The sequence below is a fragment of the Boleophthalmus pectinirostris genome, unplaced genomic scaffold (genome assembly GCF_026225935.1).
Source record: "Boleophthalmus pectinirostris isolate CB_2022bp ecotype Guang Dong unplaced genomic scaffold, ASM2622593v1 HiC_scaffold_1033, whole genome shotgun sequence".
Classification (NCBI taxonomy): domain Eukaryota; kingdom Metazoa; phylum Chordata; class Actinopteri; order Gobiiformes; family Gobiidae; genus Boleophthalmus; species Boleophthalmus pectinirostris.
Window position 1 is genome coordinate 1 of NW_026570978.1, and position 24,998 is coordinate 24,998.

At 39.8% G+C, this 24,998-nt stretch overlaps 4 protein-coding genes, 2 non-coding genes and 1 pseudogene across 7 annotated transcripts; 2 read left to right on the forward strand and 5 right to left on the reverse strand.

The window, feature by feature from the left end:
* Nucleotides 1-2,677: 2,677 nt before the first annotated feature.
* On the reverse strand, nucleotides 2,678-7,097 carry LOC110165786 (cytochrome b-c1 complex subunit 1, mitochondrial). Its single transcript, XM_020930976.2, has 13 exons — nucleotides 6,941-7,097; nucleotides 6,228-6,368; nucleotides 6,073-6,159; nucleotides 5,875-6,004; nucleotides 5,585-5,783; nucleotides 5,421-5,500; nucleotides 5,231-5,346; nucleotides 4,348-4,491; nucleotides 3,842-4,002; nucleotides 3,685-3,770; nucleotides 3,518-3,606; nucleotides 3,148-3,223; nucleotides 2,678-3,071 (listed from the first exon to the last, which is right to left on the reverse strand). Exons 1-13 carry the CDS (start codon nucleotides 7,001-7,003, stop codon nucleotides 3,007-3,009), a joined length of 1,437 nt encoding a protein of 478 aa, XP_020786635.1. The 5' UTR covers nucleotides 7,004-7,097; the 3' UTR covers nucleotides 2,678-3,006.
* Nucleotides 4,129-4,248, reverse strand: LOC129411530 (small nucleolar RNA SNORA26). Its single transcript, XR_008633339.1, has one exon. It is a non-coding gene; the product is annotated as a small nucleolar RNA SNORA26 (small nucleolar RNA).
* Nucleotides 7,098-7,230: 133 nt separating the features above from the next.
* LOC110165743 (tubulin monoglycylase TTLL3-like) lies at nucleotides 7,231-11,030 on the reverse strand (annotated as a pseudogene).
* A 593-nt stretch (nucleotides 11,031-11,623) lies between these two features.
* On the forward strand, nucleotides 11,624-13,968 carry hmces (5-hydroxymethylcytosine binding, ES cell specific). 2 transcript variants are annotated; one of them, XM_055162609.1, is made up of 7 exons: nucleotides 11,624-11,770; nucleotides 11,909-12,120; nucleotides 12,557-12,700; nucleotides 12,770-12,976; nucleotides 13,194-13,348; nucleotides 13,411-13,603; nucleotides 13,687-13,968. In XM_055162609.1, the coding sequence occupies exons 2-7, from the start codon at nucleotides 11,932-11,934 to the stop codon at nucleotides 13,873-13,875; spliced, it is 1,077 nt and encodes a 358-aa protein (XP_055018584.1). In that variant the 5' UTR covers nucleotides 11,624-11,770; nucleotides 11,909-11,931; the 3' UTR covers nucleotides 13,876-13,968. The 2 variants fall into 2 exon arrangements, with proteins under 2 accessions (XP_055018584.1, XP_020786588.1); XM_020930929.2 differs by having other exon boundaries at nucleotides 11,629-11,784.
* Nucleotides 13,967-17,565, reverse strand: rab7a (RAB7a, member RAS oncogene family). Its single transcript, XM_020930880.2, has 6 exons — nucleotides 17,252-17,565; nucleotides 16,258-16,320; nucleotides 16,051-16,177; nucleotides 15,605-15,823; nucleotides 15,391-15,519; nucleotides 13,967-15,307 (listed from the first exon to the last, which is right to left on the reverse strand). The coding sequence occupies exons 2-6, from the start codon at nucleotides 16,308-16,310 to the stop codon at nucleotides 15,209-15,211; spliced, it is 627 nt and encodes a 208-aa protein (XP_020786539.1). The 5' UTR covers nucleotides 16,311-16,320; nucleotides 17,252-17,565; the 3' UTR covers nucleotides 13,967-15,208.
* Nucleotides 17,566-18,541: 976 nt separating this feature from the next.
* On the reverse strand, nucleotides 18,542-18,614 carry trnaf-gaa (transfer RNA phenylalanine (anticodon GAA)). Its single transcript has one exon. It is a non-coding gene; the product is annotated as a tRNA-Phe (tRNA).
* A 201-nt stretch (nucleotides 18,615-18,815) lies between these two features.
* Nucleotides 18,816-23,123, forward strand: rpn1 (ribophorin I). Its single transcript, XM_020930953.2, has 10 exons — nucleotides 18,816-19,160; nucleotides 19,791-19,855; nucleotides 19,927-20,233; nucleotides 20,306-20,515; nucleotides 20,594-20,786; nucleotides 20,880-20,979; nucleotides 21,053-21,191; nucleotides 21,449-21,568; nucleotides 21,657-21,902; nucleotides 22,326-23,123. The coding sequence occupies exons 1-10, from the start codon at nucleotides 18,936-18,938 to the stop codon at nucleotides 22,506-22,508; spliced, it is 1,788 nt and encodes a 595-aa protein (XP_020786612.1). The 5' UTR covers nucleotides 18,816-18,935; the 3' UTR covers nucleotides 22,509-23,123.
* Nucleotides 23,124-24,998: the final 1,875 nt, after the last annotated feature.

The window sequence follows — 24,998 nt, forward strand, 5'->3', positions numbered from 1 at the left end:
AATCGTAAATATTGTATCTGGCTGTAATCACTATCTTCTTATGTTGGGTATTGAGATAGGATGTCAAAATCATATGGGATTTGTTAACCTCAGATTAGAAATATTGCAAATTATCCGATGGATAAATTTCAATTCAGTGTAAAAGAATAACAGTGATAAACCAATCATTTTGTAACCTCTGTAGCAGGTGGCCAAACCAGCTGGCAATATGGGTAGTGTTTTGTCCATGGACAAAACAATATGCTATGGTTGGCTCAAATAGTATTTTTTTTTTTTTTTTCTGAATGTATTGGAGTGTTGCTAAAATGTTTGGCTGAATACAAAAAAGTATACATTATTTTAAAATTGAACCAAATAATTTCACCTCCTTCTCTTGCCTATCCGTGCCATAAGCTGAGCATTGGCTGCTGCCTTGGTTCTCATGTCCTGGTTCTTGGCCAAGTCTATGAGCACACTGAGGATGCTGGTGGGCACGTCTAGGGACAGGGCGAAGCGTGATCCAAGCTGGGCTCTCTTGGGAGACATCTGGGGAGGCAGGCGGGGGGCTCGGGGTTCTCGCAGTCTGCTCTGTTGCTCTGCCTGAAGCAAAGAGTTGAGTGCACCACTGAGAGTGAGGACATTGACTGCCATTAGGTCTCCCTGTGCACCCTGGTCCACACTCCTCTGGCTCTGCACCCGTCCGGACAACAGCAGTGCCAAGCAGAGACACACAGCCACACTGGTCATGGTCGGATCTAGAGAACTGCTGGCACATAAGCACACAAAGATCACAGACATTTGACTAAAACAGTAAATCTAGTCAGGATTGTTGTGTGTGCGTCGGCATTAACTTAATATTTGGCATTCATATTCCATATTTCTATACAAAAGAGTTTTAGAAGAGTATGAACTCTTTATGAATATACTCAGTAGTGTTGGCTTCTATGATCATCTGAATTGTGTGAAAAGTGGTAACAAGCTATGCATAGAGAAACATCAGAGTTGAAAAAAATTTATTTCTGGTAATTAAATAAATAATGATTAAGAATATAATAATCATACTCACAGTTGGAGACAGGTCTGTGTTGTGTCAAAGCTGGACTCTAATGGGGTGGATCTCTTCTTTATCTTGCAGACTCTTTTCAGTGAGTGACTTGGTCCTTCTTCAGATGTTCAGTTGGATTTCAGGTCTTCTTGTACTCTGTGCTGACGGAGACTCTACAGTTTATCTTTACATCTATGGTCCCTCCTCTTGCTTCCTCATTTCCTCCCTACTCATTGGTCTCTGTCTTCTTTTCTAAAAATAACATGATGATGATCACAATTGTTTTTTTCTGTAATGAATTGTAGTTTCTTGTCTGTGTTTGTATCAACATTGCATCAATGCTAATAACTGCAATGATAAGTAATGAGCTGGACAGGCTATAACGTCAGTATGGTGTGGGAATACCAAGAAAGAATTATTCTATGTGACTGTAATAATAATACTTGTCTCCAATTTACCATTTCCTTAAATGCTTTTTTTATTTTCATATCATTAAACTACTCTATTATAGGCACACTATAAGTTTTTTGTCAGGGTCAGTCACCTACTTGATTCTATGTCATTGCTCTGCCTGGAATGTTCCACAGCACGACTTTAAACAGATCTACCTTATATTTATTAAATTACAGGTGGTTATATAGCTCAAAAATACCTTTGAAAAACAGGCATTCTGACTGTGAGAGGAAACTGTGAAGAAAAGCATTTGATGGATCCTCCACCAGAAATGTTACACAGTGTTGGAATATTATTAAGAGCCAAACTTGAGCAATTACAAAGTTCTATTTTGGGGTGGACATTACTATTATTAATCTCAATGTTCTTCTACTTCTGTGAGCAGGATACTGCACCAATGCATTATAAAAAGTGCTTTATATGACAAAACTTCTTATGCAACAAAAAAGCATGGATGTTTAGGGAGAATGAGGCAGCATTAAAGAAAGGAAAGGGGGGGTCAATCCAGGAGTGACATCAGGTCCAAGGAAAAGATAAAACAAAGCTACACTCATTTCCTGACCCCCAGGCAGCCCATCAAGATATTAAACTCATCCAACTAATGATTGGACTATATAAACCACCCCACTACAACAGCCGAGGGCCCTAAGGCCAATGACCATCCTAGTTTCCCAGAGATATATAAACAGCCCATCCAGACGTCAGCCACGTATTATACACATATACCTGACATCTGAGATATCATGAGACTCAAAAATTGGATTCAGCACACATCAAGTTACTTCCAGTGCTGGAAAGAGTACTGAAAATGTACTCAATTACAAATATGCAACCAAATTTGAACTTAAAAAATACAAAGTATGCATGAAAAATACTACTTAAACTAATTACTTTTACACTGTTCTTAACTTGACTAATTACAAATTACATGGAAATATGCAAAGAAAACCACAAAGTTCTACACAAAAAAGTACCTCCTAAAATAAAAGTTTTAAATATTTTGCAATGCAGTGCCTGATCTTTTCCCTTAAAACTCAAAACATGTACTCAATTACAGCAATGGGAGTATTTGTTATGAAGTTACTTTTAACACCTTTACATCAGCTCAAACAGAACACACCTCAGAAGCCAATTAGATGTGTCAAACAACAGTAATTTACCGGGACACATAACCTTTCAAAAAGATTGAGAATCCACAAGTAAATGTCAGAATATTTTTTATTTTGTGTGATTGACAGCTTCTGTATGTACAATAGTGGACAAACAACGTTACAGTCATAAATAAACTGTTCCTCCTATGGAAATTGGATAGGTGTATTGTAACATTTCATTTCAACACTGTTGACAATTGAAACACTGCTCTGCCTTTGAATTACCTAGAGGCATACATGGATTTTAACTTATCAACTGCCTTTTGAAAATTGATGGAGGAACTACAGATAAAGTTATGACAATTTACCGGTGTGTCAAATTGAATTTTGGGCTAGAGGAGAAGGAGAAGAACAGACTAAGCAAAACAATAAAATCTCTTAAAACCTAAGCCAGTACATAGCACTGCGGATTCTGTTGTAGTCTGGAAGCTGTTCAATGGGACCTATTGAAGAAAACAAAATGCATGTCAAAAAATCTCTGGCATCTAGGAATATTTGGAATAACTTAAGACAACTCACCAACAGCGGCAATGGCTGGACACTTGTCATAGATATATTTGGTGCAGATGTCACGTACCATTTTGGGGGTCACAGCCTGAAACAAAGATTCAGTTTAATCTAGCAAAAAAGTTAATCTGTTTTTTTTCCCCCCATTTTCTTCAAAAGACTTTCAGAAGTTTGAATCTTGTTGCTCTTGTCAGGTCCAGAGTCAGAGGAGAAAGCTCTGACAGAGGTCTTCTGAGAGTTTTTATTTACCCCTTCATAATGGTCACTAAAGGCATCAACAACCTCCAGTGGGCAAAGCTTAAGGGGAATCAATGAAACTAACTGACAAATTGTCAGTTAAATGAGCAACAGTAAATGTTAAAATAATGAGAAGGCAACTTACATCAATTCGAGCATCCCACTCAGCCAGAGGAATACGGCGGCCATAGTTAAGAATATGTCTGCCTATGTCATCACAAATTGGTGTTGTACCTACAAATATGAAATTGAGCCTTTGGTCATCATTTAAGCATTCTTTCGCTTGATTCAGCACAGGTCAAAATGACAAACCATTTAGTTGTCCAACCAGACTGGCCTTGAGAGCAATCTTCCCCCTGGTTACATCACTTTCAGTCACTGTGGTGCACAAGTTCATCCTGTTTAAAAAACAAAAAACTATTAGCATCCTCCATTCTAATACTTTTCACTGTGCCATGCATGTACTAACCAGGCATTCTGAGACCAGTGCATCATGTCTTCAACGCGGTGCTTATCCGTTACAAAGTAGATGCCCAGCAGGCCAGTGTCGCTGTAAGAGGAGTGGAAGGCCTGGAAGCTGTGACACAGGTTCTCCTCCACGGACAGTCGAGCAAGACGGCTGCTCAGATTCTGAACAAGACAAAAAGTTATTAACTACACATAAAGAGAGACAATGGCATTGGAATATTGCATTTTGATATAATTTAATCTTACTAAAAAGACATTTCACAGTCCCAGTCTGATTATACTATACAATTTTGTTCCTCCCGACAGGTCCAGAGTCAGTGGTGAGACCACTGACCCAGGTTTAAGAGAGGACCATGATTTACCCCTCAATAATGGCCACTAAAGGCATCAAGAGCCTCCAGAGGGCAAAGCTTAAAGGGGATGCTATGATGAAAAGCTAAAACAATAATAAACGAATAATAACAATAACAATAATAATAATAACAATAACAACAACAAAAAAAATACCTTTCCACCCCCATAGGTGAGGTCATAGCTGCCGATGATTGAATTAGCCACCATCAGAGTCACAATGTCTGGACTGGTAGCACTGGCACCTTCCACAGCAATAGCAACGTGAGCCAGAGGAAGAGCATCATCACGCATGCAAATCTACAAAAGAATGAGAGCAATGAAAAAAAAAAAAAAGTACAAGACTGTGCAAAGAGGCTCCTGAGACAGTCCAGCACATAACTGCAGGGTGTAAGATGCTGGCAGGGAAAGCATACATGGAGCGACATAACCAAGTGGCGGGCATAGTGTACAGAAACATCTGTGCAGAGTACGGGCTGGAAACCCCAGGATCAAGGTGGGAAACACCTCCAAAGGTTGTGGAGAATGACCGAGCCAAGATCCTGTGGGACTTTCAGATACAGACTGACAGAATGGTGATGGCGAACCAACCAGACATAGTGTTGGTGGATAAGAAACAGAGCAGAGCCGTGGTGGTGGACATCGCAATACCAAGCGATGGTAATATCAGGAAAAAGGAACACGAGAAGCTAGAGAAATACCAGTGGCTCAAGGAAGAGCTGGAGAGAGCCTGGAAAGTAAAGGCATCAGTGGTGCCTGTGGTGATCGGAGCACTCGGGGCTGTAACCCCCAAACTGGAAGAGTGGCTACAACAGATACCGGGAAAAACAATGGACATCTCAGTCCAGAAAAGTGCAGTACTGGGAACAGCAAAGATACTGCGCAGAACTCTCAAGCTCCCAGGCCTCTGGTAGAGGACCCGAGCTGAATGAGGGTGAGAGAGACCTACCACCGTGGAAGGTGAGAAATAGAGCAATTCAAGATTTTTTTCCCAATTCTGCCATGTACTAAATGGTTAAAAGTATCAAAAGTATCTTACCTCACTTCCACTGAATCTGCAAGGCGAAAGAACTGGAGCAGCATCTCCTTCGTATTCGAATGATATGCCACTTAAGTGAGAATTTGCCAATCCAACAAGCTCCTCATGGCTTACTCCTGTATATTAAAAACAATTATGAAATACCTAGAAAAGACATTCTGAAAATTCACCAAGGATAAAGTGAACTCACCTCCAGCAGCAGCCAACACCATGCGTGGAGCTTTGTAATGGCTGTTAATGTAATCCACTAGGTCCTGGCGAGTCAGACTCCTGGGAAAATTCAAGCATTACTCATGACTACAGAAAGTATAAAAGGAATTGTCCAGATTTAAGTGGAAGGCCAGTACCACATACCTGGCATTGCTAGAGGGCCCCAGTACACTGTGTCCCAAAGGAGTGCCCTGGAAGGCTGTAGCATGGAGTAAGTCCAAGCACACCTCCTGTAAGTTTCCTTCAACCTCCTCCAGCTCATGAAGCACTGTGGTCCTCTGCTGCTCGATATCAGCCTCGTTAAGAGAACAGCTCTGCACAATATCAGCCAGCAATTCCACCGCTACAGAGTGCAAAAATGACAAGTCAAGTTTTGATTACAGCCTGTTGACACTATTGGTCTTTTTCTGTATGAAATATCAAAACATTCTTACCAATGGGCAAGTCTTTGGACAGTGTTTTCATGTAGTACGCAGTGTGCTCCCTGGAGGTATATGCACTCAGATGAGCTCCTATGGACTCAACCTTCTGCTCCAGTGCAGACTGGGAGTGTTTCTTGGTTCCCTATGATAACAGATATGTAAACAAAGTAAAAGTGGATGATCTCAAGGTAAAACAGGTAAACAACTTACTTTGAAAGCCATGTGCTCCAGGAAAAATCCAGCTCCGTTGTTTTTTTCACTTTCATAGCGACTGCCAGCACTAATCCACAGCCCCACCTGTCACAGAAACAAGTTGCTGAAATGGATTTCAAGACTCTAGTTCCTTGAGTGTCTATGGTTCTTACAGTGCAGGTGGCATGTCCTGTGTCCTCCGATGCAATCCTTAGGCCATTGTCCAGTGCGGTCAGTCTGGTCTCAGGGGCACCAACCAGACTCTGGGCATAACTTACAGAGGTCTGTCCACGCCTCAAAGACAGAAGTATCGGCTACAGGTGACCAAAAAAAATCATGTGATAAATTATAAAATGCATTGCGTTTAATAGTAGCATTTCTGAACACAAGATTGCACTGCAAATTAACAAATTATAAGCAACGGTACAATAAAATCATAGTGGGATGGGAAACGTGAATAAAAATTAGTAGGCGGTTTCAGCTTAACCATTACAATATTTAGTTGTAAACAATGTTAAACAATGTTAAACAATGCTGTTACTAAACGTGCATTCATTGAGCTAACGCTCGTAGCTTGTCACAACAAGAGGGCAAACGAGGACAAGTGTCATATATAATGGCTGCTGACCTTGTGAACAACCCGACACAAATCCAACAGTGAGTAAGTCACTTTAATAAAACAATAACTAAACAAGACACGACATGAAAAAGATCTACAATCTAATTTTATCGTTGACCTTGTGTTTCAGGGAGGCTAGCTGAAGCCGGCTGACTATAGACTCAAGCTGCACCGTCTGCATCTTAACCAGCGATCTAAACAACATCTTACACAGATACTGAACTCTCAAAGTAAACGAGAATATGGAGAACTAGACGCAATACATACACTGCGTGTTTTAGCGAGGACTCGACCCACAGTGCTCCCGACTCGGCACACGGACGCCGCCATTTCTGCTGCAGATCTGCTCCAGGGGCTGTTTCCGGTGTAGACTTCTTTTGCGGACGTTTATCAGTGAGTGAAAACCATCCTCCCCCTACAGGATATCGGGCGTTATTGCCGAGAGAGTCCACATTTCTCTCTATGAGCACAATAGTATTTCTAGCAGGTAACTGTACACATTATATTTTAAATCACTTTAAAATATAACTCATCAAAGTTACTGTAGTCCACTATACAAGGTCAAATTATCCTAATCCTTGGCTATCTACCCACTGCTTGCGTCTTTCTATGCCAACAGAGACACCATATAAAAATGCTCATAACAGGTACTGTATTGCAGATTGGCCGGAGCTCTGAGATTGACCACAGAGATAGACTGCTATATATAATAGATAAATTCAGTACTACAGTATGTTTTGTAATTGTTTCTAACATTATATATTTTAAGGTAGCCGTATGCTTAAAGACCTATTGTAGGATCATGCATCACAAAAGAAAAGTAAGCTGCATGCAGATTTATTCTTCTGCTTTGTCTGTAGCCCTGCGTTTTTTGCTTGTACTGGTCCGTTTTCACAAAGTTGGAAGAATGGTACTTGGATCTTGGTACCCTCTACAAGTAGTTTGATTCCCAGATATTGAGGAATTGTTACAGCTGCCTAAAAATGAAAAATAACTTTTCAACTTTAACTTAGACCTGCTTTAAACTCATTAGGTGAAAAGAAAAATGAGAAAATTCCATGACCTGGCAGTAAATCATCTCGAAGTTTCCTGTATCCGCAGTGGGGTTTGCTCTTCGGTCCAGCACTACCCGTATTGTGTCCTCCTGCACTGCCTTACAAAGATGCGCTGTAACTGGAGTGGATGGTGCCATGGTGGGACTGGTCTTGATTTCTATTAATCATGGATGCAGGTCATAATCTAAAAAAGAGTAAAGTGTAAATATTTCAGTTAGAAGCAGTATAGAATTTATATCAAACTTCCTACCAAGAATGAAGAGAGAGAGCTCAAACGTGTTTTTGCATGGCTCCATGACATCTTGTGCTGTCAGTAATGCATAAATAACAGCATTCTTCATCTCTGGGACAACCACAGCCTCCCACTGGTATTCTCTGCCCTGGCACATGAGGAAGGCCCTGAAGTCATCGTCAGACCACATGCTGTCTGTGGGGATAACTGAATGACGATGCTCAGATGGTTTCAAATGTCTCTGGATAGAGTTATTGCAGAGGTGGACTGAGCTGTAAGAATTTTTTATTTTTTTTATGTAGGTGTGACGTTGCCTTTTTATTTACTTATTTATTTTTGCCATTTGCTCTCCCACTAATCCTTTCATCTCATCTATCCTTTGAATGAAGCGTAAAGGGCTGCGTGGAAAATCGCAAGTAGCACCTTGTGTAGAACCACACAGTGAGAGGGTTCCAGTCAGTGACCAAGAACCACTGCCGCACATCAAATTTAGTTCCAAGCACCAGAAATGGCTTCTCAATGTATTTCTGTGCTACCCACTTGCTGTCCTTGATGATCGTTGGGTCACAATTGACTACCCTAAGGATATGTTCCAAACGCTTGGCACATAAAATAGAGACAGAAGGAAGAAAACTGAAGAACACTAAAAAAACAAAACAAAGGACTACACAACAACTCATGTTATACACCCAGATAGGGGGCAAGAGCCACTTTTTCCTAATGATAACATTGCACTTGAAACATCTAAAAGGCAAATGCACAAATGTTGAACATAGCGGCCCTCCATCTGTATTAAATAATATTGATACATTGCAGTGACATAATGCTGGGGGTGTTCTACATCTATCCCTAATGGTGGGAGGTTTAGGAGTTACCATGGAGTCACAATGCACACATTAGCAAACACTGTCAACAAAGTGTTTGATTTTCAATAAAAGTGGTGAGTGTGAAATTTATTAAATGAAATGAATGAATAACTCTTGGTTAATGCTAACTAGCTTGTGACTGTAACATTAACAGCACAAATCAGCTCACTTGTTGTAGTTCCAAGTTATTCAGTTCTTTATGGTCAAATTAAAATAAAACTCAGATTAAAGTCTAACAAAGCCTAAGACAGAGAAGAGCCATTAGTTAACATCACACCCCCAGGGACTGTTGTTGACATCAGATGCAAAGTATATTGTGATGCCCTCTGAACCCCACCAATGTTAGTTTAATATGACAACAAACACAACCTTAAAAATATGATACTCTCTTACCTCTACCTCTGGACATGGCCCCAGGTTTGATGATCCACATGTTGTCTGTGCCATCTATGTCTATCTGTAGACAAGCGGCTCTAAGCTTCTGCAGCATACTTGTACAGCTATTCATATCAAGATCACAGGACCTGATGTCTAGTCCATTAGTGAATCAAACAGCAGTGGTAAAACACAAATCAAGACTTTCTACAAAAACAGTATAGTATTTTAAAATCCCACCCACAAACAATGTACTTACTGAACAATAGCGTAATAATTCTGAAGGAACTGTGCTCATTGCTCATTAGTAGGCTTTAATGTTGTCTCCCAATTGTCTACATCATTATGTTCCAAGCTGCCCAGAAAGTTTTCACACACTTTCAGGGCAAAGTCAATCATCTCAGAAAGCAACTGGGTTTGGGACTGCTTCGATTGTTTCCTGTTGTCAAATTCAGTTAAAGCTCGGTATGCATAGTTGCCAATTTACCTTGCAGTGTTTGGTCATTGTGATTGTGTTCCTCTTTCTGCAAAATGTATTTTAAAAGACTGAAGCAGGCAGTTCGTCTGTAGTCCTCTGCACAAGCACACAATTTGGATTAAGATAATTTACATATAGACACTAAGACAGAGATCATTCCAAATCATTCCAAGTATGCTATGGTAAATGAGCTTGCATATCCTGCTTCTCATAGCCTTAGTTGGGAAACACTGCACTGTAAAATCTATTTTACCAGTGAAAGCTTGCTTCTCATCCTCTACTCCCAATCTGTAACAGCGAGGGAAGAAAGTGTTGGGGTTTTCTGGGACAAACCAATGTAAGTTCCTCAAGTTCATGCACAAGCCTGCCTGAAAAAAAATAATTTGTGTGAGCAGTTCAAAACAACAATCAATTTTGACTGATTGAACTCTGTGGACAATAAATACCACCAAATAAGTCACAAGTCTTACATACAATATAAGGTGAATGCCAGTAAAAATAATATAATTATAATAATTTGGTAAATAATTGTTTTAGAATTAGGGAACAACATAGCAATGATCTGAAGGCTGTTAAGAAAAGGGGAACAAGATTTACCTTTGTTGTGAAGCAGCCTGCCATGTTGAAATGATTGGTAATTTGATCTTTCAGCAAGACTTTAGGGTCAATGGCATTTTTTCGATTTGTCCAATAAAAATAAACAATTTCAACATTTCATTTCGCAGCATGCAACACTGGAAGATAAAAGACAATAGTGCAATTTCCAAATAGTCAGTTTGTCATGCCTTTGTTTACTTTTTGTTTACTCACCATTAGACTGCATAGTGAGTCCTGCTCTCTTTGATACTCAACACTGTCTGAAAATAGATAATACGTCTGAATTTCACATGAAATAGTTAAAGCTGAAATGTTTTCTGTACTGACCATCACTGTCACTTGTATCATTGGTGGGGGTTGATGTAGTTGTTTGCTTGTGTCTATGGGTTCTGGGTCGAGGCATGTACCACTCAACCCATCCTCTGTCCTTCAGTGCTTTTCTGATAATGGGATAGCAACCCTGGACTGAGAAAACTTTATGTGTCTGAAAAACAGATATAGATTAACCATTGTCTTTTTTCTGTTGTATTTATTGATTTTATTCTACCTGAATAGCATGATCCACTATTATTTTGGCTTGTTTCAGTCTTTCTGGATCAATATGAGGCAGCCCAGAAATACCAGACATCTTTGTTTCTAAGGTTTGAGCTACAAAAATGAGAAGTACAAAATGTTCAAATCACATAGATTGAACATAATTAGGAAAGAACATCATCTTACCTTGCTTGTTGTCTTCAGGACTTGATTGGTTCATAATTGAGACAGATGCACCACTGTACAACTGAGACCATTTTTGTAGGCTAGATTCAACCTGAATGTAACCTTGTGCATTGGCCAATAAATATATCAAAAAGGCATCAGTCCATCAATATACTGAATACCTCCTTTTTAAGCAAAAAAAGAGCAGCTATAGGCCTTTTTTCCACAAGGGTAAAGCTGCATACAAAGAGCAAAACATGCAACCCTCTGACACCTGTACTTGCCCTGTTAACTGTAAAGTAATTAAACTTTAATAGCTAGTCTAATGAATGTCAGCAATTGTGACTTCATGATTAATGCAGCACCAAGAAGCCTACAGTAAAACTGTTTGAATATCAGAAGAGTAATGCTATAATGTAAACGACATGATTACTACACATTTATCTAGTTAATTTGCTGTACAAAAAGTTTGAAGACAATCTGATCATGCGAATTCCTTTCATTAGGTATGCTCAGAACATAAGAAGAAATGCAATATACGATATGCATAAGTATATTACAGTATAATAAGTGCGTTTTGCCTCATACATCTATAATAGGTCTGTGCTTTGCCTTTACGAAACACAGATGTTGTTGACGCTGCCGAACGTCACAGGGCCACGTGACTACTCGCGCGCTGTCTGGGCAAATCTCCGTCCGCAGAGGCGCCACGGGAGAAGCACTCGGAGATCTTTGACTCCCCTGATATGCCAAAACTTTTTACAGAAATACCGAATACGTCTGTATGAAGTTTAGGTGCGGATCAAACAGTAAGAAATGACAACTTACAAGACTTAAATAGAGCCAAAGCGACCCTGTCGTTTTAAACCTCTTAGCACGAGCTAGTATGTTGACATGTTAGCCATAATTTTTGTTTACGTTATGTTTTGATAGGTAACTAAAGTTCTAAGTAAAATATGTGCGGAAGAACTGCCTGTACACTGGCCCCTGATGAGATAAGCCGAGCATGCACGTACAGGAACAGAGGAGGACACCGGAGACAGCCTCGCTGGAAGGATGGAGATGCTGACAAATATCGCCCGTCCTACAACAAGAGTCCTCAGTCCAACAGTCCTGTGCTCCTGTCCCAAAGACATTTCGATAAGGTATACAAGGAATTGCTGACAAAAACCTGTCGAACACGAGAAATCTACATGTCAAATTAGTTAATTTTTCTTCTGTTACTAAAAGTCACTCATGCATTCTTCCTGATAGATTAGGTCAGAATACTCCCAAGAGTATTTATTTATGCAAGACATTTTACTAACATTAGCCACTCTACCCGCCTTATCCCTATTACTTGTTTCTGCATGAACTAAATCTGGTGTAATGTCTCCAATTCACCATGTGACTAGTTTTCCAAACGAATAAAGATGAAATAGTAAATATTTAAAAAAGTTACTGTGTTTCCAAAACTGTTAATAAATACATTAGTTGTGATTATTTTTGTAATTACTCATATTACCTCACCAAACTTGGATATTAAAAGACGTGATGTGATTTTAGTCTTGTGCCTTTAATGTTCATATAATTTGTCCTCAGAGTGCTCCATTCGACGAGTGTGTGTTGGCTTCAATGCGATGGGGCCTCATACCAAATTGGTTCAGAGAAAGTGACCCAAACAAAATGCAGTACAGCACCAACAACTGCCGCAGTGAGAGTATATTAGAGAAGAAAACGTATAAGGTAATTGTGCTTGTGAATGTTATACTTGTAAGTACACCAACTCTTGATTGCTTGGTTGTCTTCCCTAAGGATCCTCTGTTAAAGGGACAGCGCTGTGTCATACTTGCTGATGGATTTTATGAGTGGAAGCGTCAAGCAAAAGAGAAGCAGCCTTTTTTCATCTACTTTCCTCAAAATCCAGGGGTTGGAGTAAAGCAAGAAACTGAGGATGAAAGTGAGAGTTCAGCCTCAAATGACTCAGAACAATCAAAGGAGACAATGACAGATCAAGTTAAGGTTTGTGTCTGATATTTTAGAGATTATATTAGATTATTCTACATTTATGCACCAAAAGTAAGTCTTAGATAGGTACAATTCAGCCATGTTAATAATATTATATGTTCTGATTTGGTTGTGATTTTAGTTTTGTTTAGTCCTGGGCTAGTCCAGGTTTTGTAGCTGGGGTGAACACACCTTTAATGTAGATCCGTCTGCATACACTTATTTTGTGCAGGACTCAGAAACAAAGGCTGAATGGACAGGCTGGCGGTTACTCACTATGGCTGGTCTTTTTGACTGCTGGACACCCCCAGGAGGTGGTGAACCCCTTTACACCTACACAGTGGTCACAGTGAATGCTTCATCCAATCTAGAAGGCATTCATGACAGGTTTGTTTTTACACTGAACTATGTGTGCCTTTATTTCTTTTAACGGCCGGTTCTTTTTACAGAATGCCAGCTATCCTTGATGGTGAGGAAGAAGTCAGAAAGTGGCTTGATTTTGGAGAGATAAAATCTTTGGATGCACTTAAACTTCTACAATCTAAAAATATTTTGACTTATCACCCTGTTTCCTCACTAGTCAATAATTCCCGCAATAACACAGCTGAATGCCTTCAACCAGTGTGTCTTGAAACCAAAAAGGTAAAAAAAAAAAAAAGTCATATCACTGTGGTTACTTCCTTTACTGGTCTCAAACAATAACTCATTTTTTAATTGATCTGTAGGAGCCTGAGCCGACAGCTAGCAGCAAGATGATGATGAGTTGGCTGAAGAGTGGAGCTACACAAAAAAGAAAAGATGTAGTTGAAACGGGAAAGGAACAAATGAAAGACAAATCAAATACTGAGGCCAAGAGTGCAGGGCTACTTGATCAATGGCTTCACGGGACAAGCAAGAAACCAAAAATACAGTAAAATGCAGTTCAGTTTGTAAATTGTATTATTCTTTTGGGACTATTTGCATGTTTGCATATTACTTTGTAAATAAATAAAAACACAATAAACATCCTTTTTTAAGACTTTTATTACCCTCATCACTTGAAACGCAGACATTTCATACAAGTAGATGCTATGCATTTATCATATTAATAGTATAATGATCAATGCCAGTACTTTCCCCCATTTTTTTTTTATTTTACAGTATGGTATCTATAATGAATTTCCAACATAACATAAACATACAGTGAAAGAAAAGTCAAGCACTTACATTGCCAACACAAGCAGATGGCAGAGACAGATATGGAGACGCTGTTTGCTTCTCTAATAAAAATGATTGAGAGGTTTGAAACAAAGAGTTGCAATAGATGACAGAATAAAGTAACTACTATTTAAAATAGTGCTAACTTCTTTATCTTCTCCCAAGATAAGTAGAATGACATGCTCACTGGGAGTTAAATGGTGTACCAACACTTTATCTGGGAGATGATGTTTTCACACAGAACACTCAACCTGAGCTACAATGATGCATTTTGTGGCTCAAGATGCCTAAACATTTCTTTAGCTTTTGTAGTTGAGAGCTAAGTGCAAAAAAGTCAGTGAAATCTACATGACAAATCTCATCTACAAATGTATCAATTAGCAGGTGGCAGGTAAATGCACCTTCGGCCTAAGTCTGTATTGTTTCCCTGTATCTTAAGTATTGATTTATTTAAAAAGGGGGTGAGGTATGGTAACAAGTGCACATTATTGTGAAACAAGTTTAAGCCACAACACAAATGAGTATAAGGAGAGGGCTGCAGTGTTTCCTCCATTCATCCAGCAGTGATGGGCTTGAGAGCATGAAATCAACCACCACTACCAAAGAAAATATTTTAAAAATGACATTAGTAGTATAACTTGACTTATAAGCACATGAAAAGAGACAATGTTTAGATTATGCTTAGATTTACCACAATAAAGCATCAAAATAAAAGCAGTTAGAACCAAAGGTATGCGCATACATGAAACTGAGATTAGCTCAAACCACCACTGCTTTGAACGTGAAACACTGGAAAGTCAAAAGCATCGTACAAGCAAATGCCATCATGTCTCCTCCAGGTGTCTTTGGGCTAAGGGACTCTTTTTCTAGAAAATGATTTTTATGTAAGTGGGTGCAGCATGTGTTTGAGTTTAGAGTAATATTCTCTATGACTGAGATGCTGCTTGTACGGTTGAGCATTAGGGGTTAACACAGTGGGCCATGGGAAAGGTAATATAGACAAGGCAAGACAGGGTTGTCAGGGCTGTGCCCAAAGGATCTTCTGAGTCCTCAACAGCTGCATGGTTCTGATGAAGGCTTTGCGCGATCGTTTCTGTCCAGTTTGATCGGCTCTGGGAAATCAGGGTTGTACAGCTCCACTTCAGTCTCCTGCAACATTAGGCAGAAAATATTCATAAATGAAACAAATGAATGAAAATGATAAAACCCAAAATGTGATGTTCCAGGCTTACCTGTTTAAGAGCATTACGTGCAATTGTCTGAAAGGCCTGCTCCACATTGATTGCTTCTTTAGCACTGGTTTCAAAGTAAGGGATGTTGTTCTTGCTTTGACACCAAGCCTGTGCTCTTTTAGTTGTTACCTGAAACCAATAACAGTAACAACACACATTTCAAATAAGTTTAATGTTTTTGTTTAAATAAGAGAAGATGTATTTATTTACACACCTGTCTGTTCTCCAAATCAATCTTGTTGCCCAGCACCACAAAAGGAAAGTTTTCAGGGTCTCGTGGGCTGGCTTGGATCAAGAACTCATCACGCCAGGAGTCCAGCGTCTTGAAGGTGTTAGGTGCAGTCACATCAAACACCAGGACGCAGCAGTCTGCTCCTCGGTAGAATGCAACACCAAGGGACTGAAATCTCTCCTGTCCAGCTGTGTCCCAAATCTAGGGAAGACACAAGAGGAGCAACAAGTAAGAAAAAAAAAAAAATGCTGGAAGTGTAAGCTGGGAGTGTAGGCAAAAAAGAAAAACAAACATGAGCAATGCAACAGAACTGAAACATCATAATAAAACTGAAAGCACTTTGGCTAAATTGTCATAAATACTTCCCTGAGATTACATTCATAACAATTTAACTTTTTTTTTTTTTTACTGGGGAAAAATGCATGTACCTGCATTGTGACAAGTCTGTCGTCCACCATAACTTCTTTTGTCAAGAAATCAGCACCTATTGTGGCTTTGTACTGGTTGCTGAACTTCTTATTCACATACTGGTTCATCAAAGAGGTCTTCCCAACCCTAGGAACCACAAAGCACCATAAACTTTCACAGTCCATCCACTTGTCTTGTGCCACACCACATGATCTCATTTCACTCACCCAGAATCTCCAAGAATAATGACTTTGAGTAGTACTTTCTTCCGTGATGTCATAGTGTTTGAGCTGCAAAAAGAAAATGTGCTACTTTAATTTAACCTTGCATGTACAGCATGGATTAAATGGCAAGATCATCAACTGATATGGGTGTGAACTGGTGTGAAGTCCAGAAGTTGCAGTCATGTCAAGCGGACTTATTATGACCCTGACAGTGTACTGCATGACCAGGGAGTAAAACCCAGCTGATTCTTTTACTTGCATTTAGTAAACGGCTGAGAGAGCATTGTAATAATAAACCACCTTCCTGTGCTGTAACGATCAAAGTCCAAACATGAAACTTTAAATCTCTCTTCTAGTACTTGAAGGAAAGCGATATAACAAGTGACTGGCCGAGCGCTTTCTTTATTTTGGATACCACATAATGATAAACTATACCCAATGACATCAGGCTAATATAACAGAAAAGCTGTAAAATGTGCACAGCGCTATGAGAGCAGCTCATAATCTGCGCCCCATGACACTGTGTCAGGGACTGGTCACATGGTTTCTACACAGGACTAACGGAACCATGACTTGGCAGCATGATTAGCCCACTGATATTCCTCATGTTTGATACAGATTTACGATTCTTTATCGTACAATACGACGTCATCCCCCTCCACAACATTTTTACTTCCACAACGGCAGCAAATGTATATTTTTATGCATCGTAAACAAATTGAGGCTGGTATAAAACAGGGTAAAAGCTCGACGGATCTAAGTTTGCTTTAAGACAAAAATGTCAGCCTTCAAGACATTATTGTATAGTACGCTTAATATGGCCTTTTTGCTACTTTGATGATAACAAACATTGTGTACCAAAAGTGACACAAGTGTTTTAAGCTAACATTTTGTGTGGCTAATAACCGATTGATGAAAATAAAGATTACACTTACAAACAGACTCAATTCATGACTATAATAAAAACAAACGAAGCATGAAATGAACTGACACAAACCTGGGTGACAATCCTGAGGTAAAAAGCTTAAATTTGGGGTTTTCTTGTGCTTCTGTTGAAAGCTTTAGCTAACCGCAGGCTAGCTAACAAGCTAAATGCAAAGGGAAACGTCTCTCGTAAGAAAAAAACAACACGTTTGACAATCCAATCCAAATTAAATCTAAAAAACTAATCGCGGAGCTAAGGGTAGTGGTCACACCTAACACTGCCACACCCAGAATATTGCCCACTTTGGCAAACAAATAAGATTCGTGCTCTTCTTCGCCCCGTCTCGGTTGACGCTTGCTTTTTCTCTGGAGCTAAAGTGCTACGAGCTAAAGCTTCACTTCCTCCAAAACAAGCTCGTCAGGCCCAATGACGCCGCGCACTGGCCACGCCCGCTGCCTCTCCACTTCTGTTTTAACTGCTTTACTTTACTGTTTTGTCTACGTTTTTACACCGTTTTATACAGACAGTTATCATAAGAAATAAAGGTTTTGTCAGATAAGATAATAGAACCTTTTTTTTGTCCCAAAATGAGAAAGTTCCAGTGTTACAACACAACAGGAGAACAGAAACCTGAAATAAATTTTAAAAAAATCAAGATTGGTAAGATAATTATTATCTTAAATCTAACACAGCGCTGATGATTAATTCTACCTGAAGTCTGTAACAGAGTGAAGAGGAAGGGTATGAGGACTGTTCATGGGGTGAAGCCCACACTAAAGGTCAGGAGGTGAGTTAGTCTAGGATCCACTCTGTCAGGTCACAGTCTATGCCCTGTCCATGCTTGTCCCTCAGAACCAGAGACTCTATGGTGTTGGAAATGCTACATCAATGAAGGAACCTAAACATGTCACTTTACACACACTCTCTTTGATTTTTCCTATTTGATTTAATAAATGCCTCAATCTCTATTGTTCTGAAATATTTGGAACTCACAGATCCACCCAGTCCAAACGAATTATCTCATGGCACTTGCTTCTCATCACTATATGCCACCGTCGGTATACAGTAACCAATCATATGAAGTCTTGTGGAAAGTGGCAGCCTTATTTGTTTGGTTATACTTCATAATGCATTTTAAGGTAGGATCCATTTACGGTAAAAAAAAGAAATATGGGCAAAACATTTTGCCCATGAAAAGGTAAATTTTAAACTATATTATGAGATTGAACTTATTCATTGTTTTATCACCGAAAAACATTCGACAGATGGCTGTCCCACGCTGCCGAAACCAGGGATCGTACCCAGGTTCGTACCAGGGACCTGGTTGTTTAAAACTAAACTTGACAAAAAGCTTTCCCACACTGCCGAAACCCGGGATCGAACCAGGGACCTTTAGATCTTCAGTCTAACGCTCTCCCAACTGAGCTATTTCGGCCCGCAAGCAGAGGTAATTCCATAATTATTTTCTAAATTAAATCTACACGAAATAATTGTGTTTGGACCTATTTTCTGTCTTAGCTTATTTATATGTCCCATTATTGCATAATATTAAATCATCATTTATATTTCTTTTCTTTTCTTTCTTTCTCTTTTTTTTTTTTTTAAGAGAGCGCAAGGTGACGTCATCACGTTGTGTTCGAATGAAGCGTCATCTTTCCGCTGTAGAGCGGTGCGGCGGCCTTTTACTGCTGCAGCTCTGCAAACTCACTGCTTTTATTCCAGTCTCTCTTACTATTTCTTCATTTAAATATCAACAATGAATCTACAAATTTTTTGTACGTGCCTTTTGCTTGCACTGAGTGGAGTCTCAGCGGGTGGATTGGTGAATGAAGAGGTGAAGAGGACAGTGGACTTGAGCACTCATTTGGCTAAGATCACTACGGAGATCCTGCTGTCCAACCAGGGACACTCTGCAGTTCAGAGCTTTATTCTGTCAGTGGAACCCGACTTGGCACCACACCTCGCATACATAGGAGCCTCGGTAAAGTTACAGTTTTGAAAACATCTGGGTCTGATAATCGTGCCGGCTTGTTAGCGTTAGCATGTTAGCTACCTCATTGATTGTACTTAGCACCCCGTGCACAGCACTTGAAGCGCTACTGTATACTACACTCAATAAAATACATGCTTTACATGAAGTAGCGGTGTGCATGCTGAAACGATATACACAAACTACTGTAAAATGTGTATTTCCTGTCCATATCCTGGTGTGGTGAACACTGGGTTGGTTGCTAGTTATACCATGTTGGAAGAGTGCGCATGCAAGGCTTGTTAATTGTTTACATTTTGTTATAAATGCATCTTGTTCATTTTCTATTTGCAAATGTAAACTGTATTAATCAGACTAGTCTTTTTTTTTTTTTTTATTCAAACATTTGCTTCCGCAGCTCGGCATGCTCAGTCTGTGGCTGAATGACACGTATGCGCTCGGCAGCGCACTACTTCCGCATGTGACTGCCTTGAATTGAATGAATGAATTGCTTAAATATTAACACATTAGCGCATGCATATGTGACCATACGTTGCAGCATTTTAACCATCTTATTGGTTAAAATTACCACAAAGTTTAATCTTTTTCTATTTTTCCATATTATTTATACATTTTTTGTAGGTAAAAGGAGATGAAGAGGATGATGGCTTACTGGAAATTCAGCAAAGTGATATACATGGCCACAGGTTGGTGCAACATGAAACTCCTTTTGGAAAAAAAAAAAAAATATTAATGACTTTAATGCTTGTTATTACAGCGGGGATTTCTACAAAGTGCACCTCTCATCCAGCCTATCTCCTGGATCTCAGCTGAAAGTGAAGGTGGAGATGACCTTCAGTCATGTCCTGAAGCCTTTCCCCACACACATCACACAGGCTGAAAGGCAGCTGGTGGTTTTCCAGGGAAACCATTATCTGTATTCTCCATACCTCACTCGCTCCCAGACTACTCGTGTCCGTCTAGCCTCCAAGAATGTGGAGAGTTACACCAAGTTGGGAAATCCCAACAAAAATGATGAGATAATTGAATATGGGCCTTTCCGAGATGTTCCTCCATATAGTGAGGTAGTTTAAATATACATTTATATTTGTTATTAAATTATGCAACGTGTGATATTTTGGCTTCTTGGTTTGTAGGACACAATGAAGATCCATTATGAAAACAATACACCTTTCCTCACTATCAGTAGCCTGACTCGCACCATTGAAGTATCTCACTGGGGGAACATTGCTGTGGAGGAGACTATTGACCTGAGGCACACGGGTGCAGTTCTCAAGGGGGCATTTTCTCGTTATGATTACCAGCGTCAGTCAGACAGTGGGATCTCCTCTGTTAAATCCTTCAAGGTGCTGTAAATTCACACATAACATACAGTATATGTTAATGTATGGTAGCTTGATTCTCAAGCCCTCTTTCTGCAATAGACCATCCTTCCAGCTTCAGCCCAAGATGTGTATTACAGAGATGAAATTGGAAACATCTCCACCTCCCATCTGCAAGTGTTAGATGATTCTGTTGAAGTGGAGGTTAGGCCTCGCTTCCCTCTCTTTGGAGGATGGAAAACTCACTATGTCATTGGTTACAATCTCCCAAGTTACGAATACCTTTACACTCTTGGTGAATATTGCCAATTCTTAAATAATATAAATTATTAGGAACAGTAACATTGTTAAAACCTTAAGATGTAAATGTGTGATGTTTGTATTTTAGGTGACCAGTATGCTCTAAAGATGAGATTGGTTGACCATGTATATGATGATCAGGTTATTGATTCGCTCACAGTAAAAATAATTTTGCCAGAGGGTGCCAGGTTGGTGTTTGCGACAAATCACAAACTATTTTGTAAACCATTTATTTTAATTGACAGCAACTTCTCTAAACAGAAACATCCACATGGATACACCTTACAAGATTGATCGTCTGCCAAATCAGCTTCATTACACTTACTTGGACACGTTTGGACGTCCAGTTTTGGTAGCTACCAAGGATAACCTGGTGGAACATCATATTCAGGATGTGGTGGTAAGAAAATTATCAAATGAATTGGTCTCAATATCATAGTTTTTAACTATAAACAGCACTAGTTAGGCTGAAAGAATTTAACATATAGGAGAATATTTCATATTGTTTTCATAGTTGTGTAAATGTCTAGGTTGACAAGCTGGAAGTTGGTGAGAAAGAAGTGTATAAAATTCTAAAATTCTAACATAAGATTTTAAAGTTTAAAGAAGTGCTACTTGCATCTTAGAGAGTAAAGAAAACTTTTTTTTTCTCCACAGATTCATTACAACTTCAATAAGATCCTAATGCTACAGGAACCATTGCTTGTAGTTGGGGCCTTCTACATTCTTTTCTTTACAGTCATTATTTATGTACGCCTTGACTTTGCCATCACTAAGGTAACAAAATGACCAATTTTGTCTGTTTTCCTGATGGTGCAAAATAATAATAATAATCTATGTTTTTCTGCAAATGTACTTCAACCAGGATCCCGCTGCAGAGGTGCGCATGAAGGTAGCCTCAATCACTGAGCAAGTGCTGACCCTGGTCAACAAGCGTCTTGGTCTGTATCGGCATATGGATGAGGTGGTGAACCGCTACAAGCAGTCACGAGACACTGGTGCGCTCAACAGTGGACGGAAAACCCTAGAAGCTGACCACCGCACTTTGACCAATGACATCAGCTCTTTGCAGGCTCGACTCAAAGCTGAGGGCTCCGACCTGGCTGAGAAGGTAATTTAGAAACTCAGAATTTTACCCAAATAACTTTATTACATTCTATATGTGTCAGATGTTACCAATCTGAAATATTATGGAGGAAATGTTTATTTTGATAAAAGGGCTCAATAATAAATGGTCAAATATTTTTTGCATCACTTTTCATCCTGTACCCTGTGATCTGGATTTCTGAACAAAGCCAGCCAAAGTATTAGAGATGGGATGAGATGGAAAAACTAGATTTATGATATTTACTTTTTTGTCATTTATTTATTTATTTATTTTTTTATGTCTGCTTCTGAAAATGTAACCAATATCTTAATTTTTTATTTTTGGCTCAGTCAAATGTTAACACAAGGTCTTGTTCCATCTCTACTTAGTATTAACATTTTTGGCTATACCGTTTTTGTAATAAATTCTGCTTTTTTTTCCCTTCAGGTTGGAGAAGTGCAGAAATTGGATGGCCAGGTGAAGGAGCTGGTGTGCCGCTCATGCCAGGAAGCTGAGAGGCTGGTTGCTGGTAAAGTGAAGAAGGAAGCCTATATCGAGAGTGAAAAGAACCTGAGCAGTAAGAGGCAGGAGCTTGTGGGTCGCATTGACAGCCTGCTGGATGCACTTTAAAGTGCTCCACTATCACATGGCATCCATTTACCCAAATAATACGAAAAATGTGTCAAGTACATTTTAAATAAGGACATTTCCATCCAGTTTCAAGGTTTTCCAACAAGTTTTGTGTCTAACTTCACTGTGTTTGCTTTCTTATAGCAGCTCTAAAATATTCTGGCTACATGTCTGTCCTTGCATTAGCACCAGTCACGGTTATTTTCATCTTGACATGTGAACCATTTTTTTTCCCACTTGGAGGGTTGGGGGATTGATTGTAATTACTGAAGGTTCATGTGAAGCCCTATGTCTTTTCTCACATCACCTAGTCTATAACAATGTCAATATAATAAATGTGACTTATTTGGCACTTAGTGTTCTTCTATGCATCTGATGTATACATGTTCAAGATTTTGATGCCCCGGATCTATTGCATTTTCTGTTTTATGTTAGTTTTTTTCTATTTTTATATCATTTACTTGTTTTGTACCTCTTATGACAATGAGATTAGTGGACAAACTGAGATTGGTGTAAAACTGAAAATGGGTTGTTTGTGAGAAAATACATGGGCCAATATTGCAGTCTTGTTTTTGGCATGAGAATTTTGAAATAAACTTTTTGAAAAAAAATGTACCTTTTTTTCCATAATTTATTTTTGGAAATATATATATATATTCAGTTAATTAATTATCAAAAAAAACAGTTTGCCACTGGAGCTGCTGTTGTACTAATATTAACTGGTGCAGGCGTTCAACATACCCTTGCAATCACAGGGACAATTTCAATCAAAAACTGTTTTCCTGGTGTTGAAGATGAAAATTGACTGATTCTGCGAAGGGACTTTCCAGTACATTGTTGCATAGCTTCTGAAACACCCCACCTATTGACTTTACCCACAGTCAACCTACCACCACCAGGCCTGTCAGGGGTCATCCAGAGGTCAGGCCTTTCCCTATGAGGTCAACAGGGGTCTTGGCAGGTCATTTCCTGTCCTGTAAAACCAGGCCCATTCCACTCACAATGATAAAGTTAACATTGTTGTATGTGCTATACAATATTCATTCTGAAAATACAGAACAGGGGAAAAGCTAAGACAATGTTTGTTCGCACTGATGGTCTGTGTGTTCTGAGTCTACACAATAGCATTTCTCGTTGGGCACACTACGGGCTACTTCAGACAAAAATCTGCATGGGGCCTTTGCAATTAAACTTTTTAATGTAAATGCTGATATGCTGTCCACATATGTACTATATGTGTGACAGAAGTCCTGTAAGAACTGTAGTTTGTAATAATGATGCACTACGTAACTTCTGGTGGAGGGTCTGCAACCTGCCTTTTCTCCATGGAGATATTATTGTGTTGCCTGGAGTGCACGTTTTTTAAGATATAAAAACACTTGTACATGAATAAATGTAAGACGTATATATTGCGGAAATAATAAATCTCCATGGAGATAAGTGGATGGCAGACCCTCCACCAGAGAAGAGAACAACTGCCTTGTTTACCAATGAGATGTACTTTTTGTGGTATTTTCATGTGCAAAGGCTTTACTTTTTCACTTCTAGGCTTGATCCAGGATGTGATTACCCGTCGAAGAAGGATTGCGGTTTATCTGTTGGCTGAATACTGTTTAAACCGGAATTCATGTGCAGCCCTGTATCCTGATGTGGCTAACTGTGTGTGTCATAGGAGGATGAGAGGCTGGTGCAGGCTGCTGGACTGCCTGGGCCATGTGGTTGAGCTGTCATGGGACTCCTCCTCTCACTTGATTATCTCCCTCAGCTGAAGTACATAGTAATAATGCACAGAGTGTTTCTTCTTTATCTGCCAGAAATAATGAATATGCAGAAAGTGTGGAGTCAAACTAGGAATGAACCGAAGGGGTAATCCAGCAGTCCTGTGTCATGTGACGTGGTAGTGATTGATTACATTGAGGGCTCACCTGCACAGCACTGCCTCTTAATCTCCCTGGCTCTAAAACACGCCGAGGGAGAGGCACAAGTCACTAGTCAGAGGACAATATCCTGCACAGAAGACCCCTCCTGGCACTGGCTCATAAATCACCCAGACAGCCACCACCCTCACTGTCACTGCATTCTTATTATGCACCAAAACTCACCACACTGCACTCACTCATTGAGTTCAGTCAGAAAGGATGCCATTGAAAAAGAAAAATACGTCTAAAGTTGCAGTTGGACACACCTCTGATGCATGACTTCCTTTGGCTTTGCTTAAAAAGACCACCTTTCACAAGAGTGGCTCTGTATCCCTGCCATTCCTCACTGACAGGCAAGCGATGGCATGAGGGGAGGAGATGTTGGGTGAGAGGCAGAGGAGAGGGATGAGGGTTCAAATCCCAGTTGGTGTCTGGTGCAGGTGGCAGGTGCGAGGGGCAGGCGGTAGAAGTGTGAGGGCTGGCGGAGGTAGGACAAAGCACTGACTGTGGACCGTTTCACAGCTGCAGGGGGCGGGGCAGGTCCTGACTGAAGGATCAGGTGGTCAGGCGG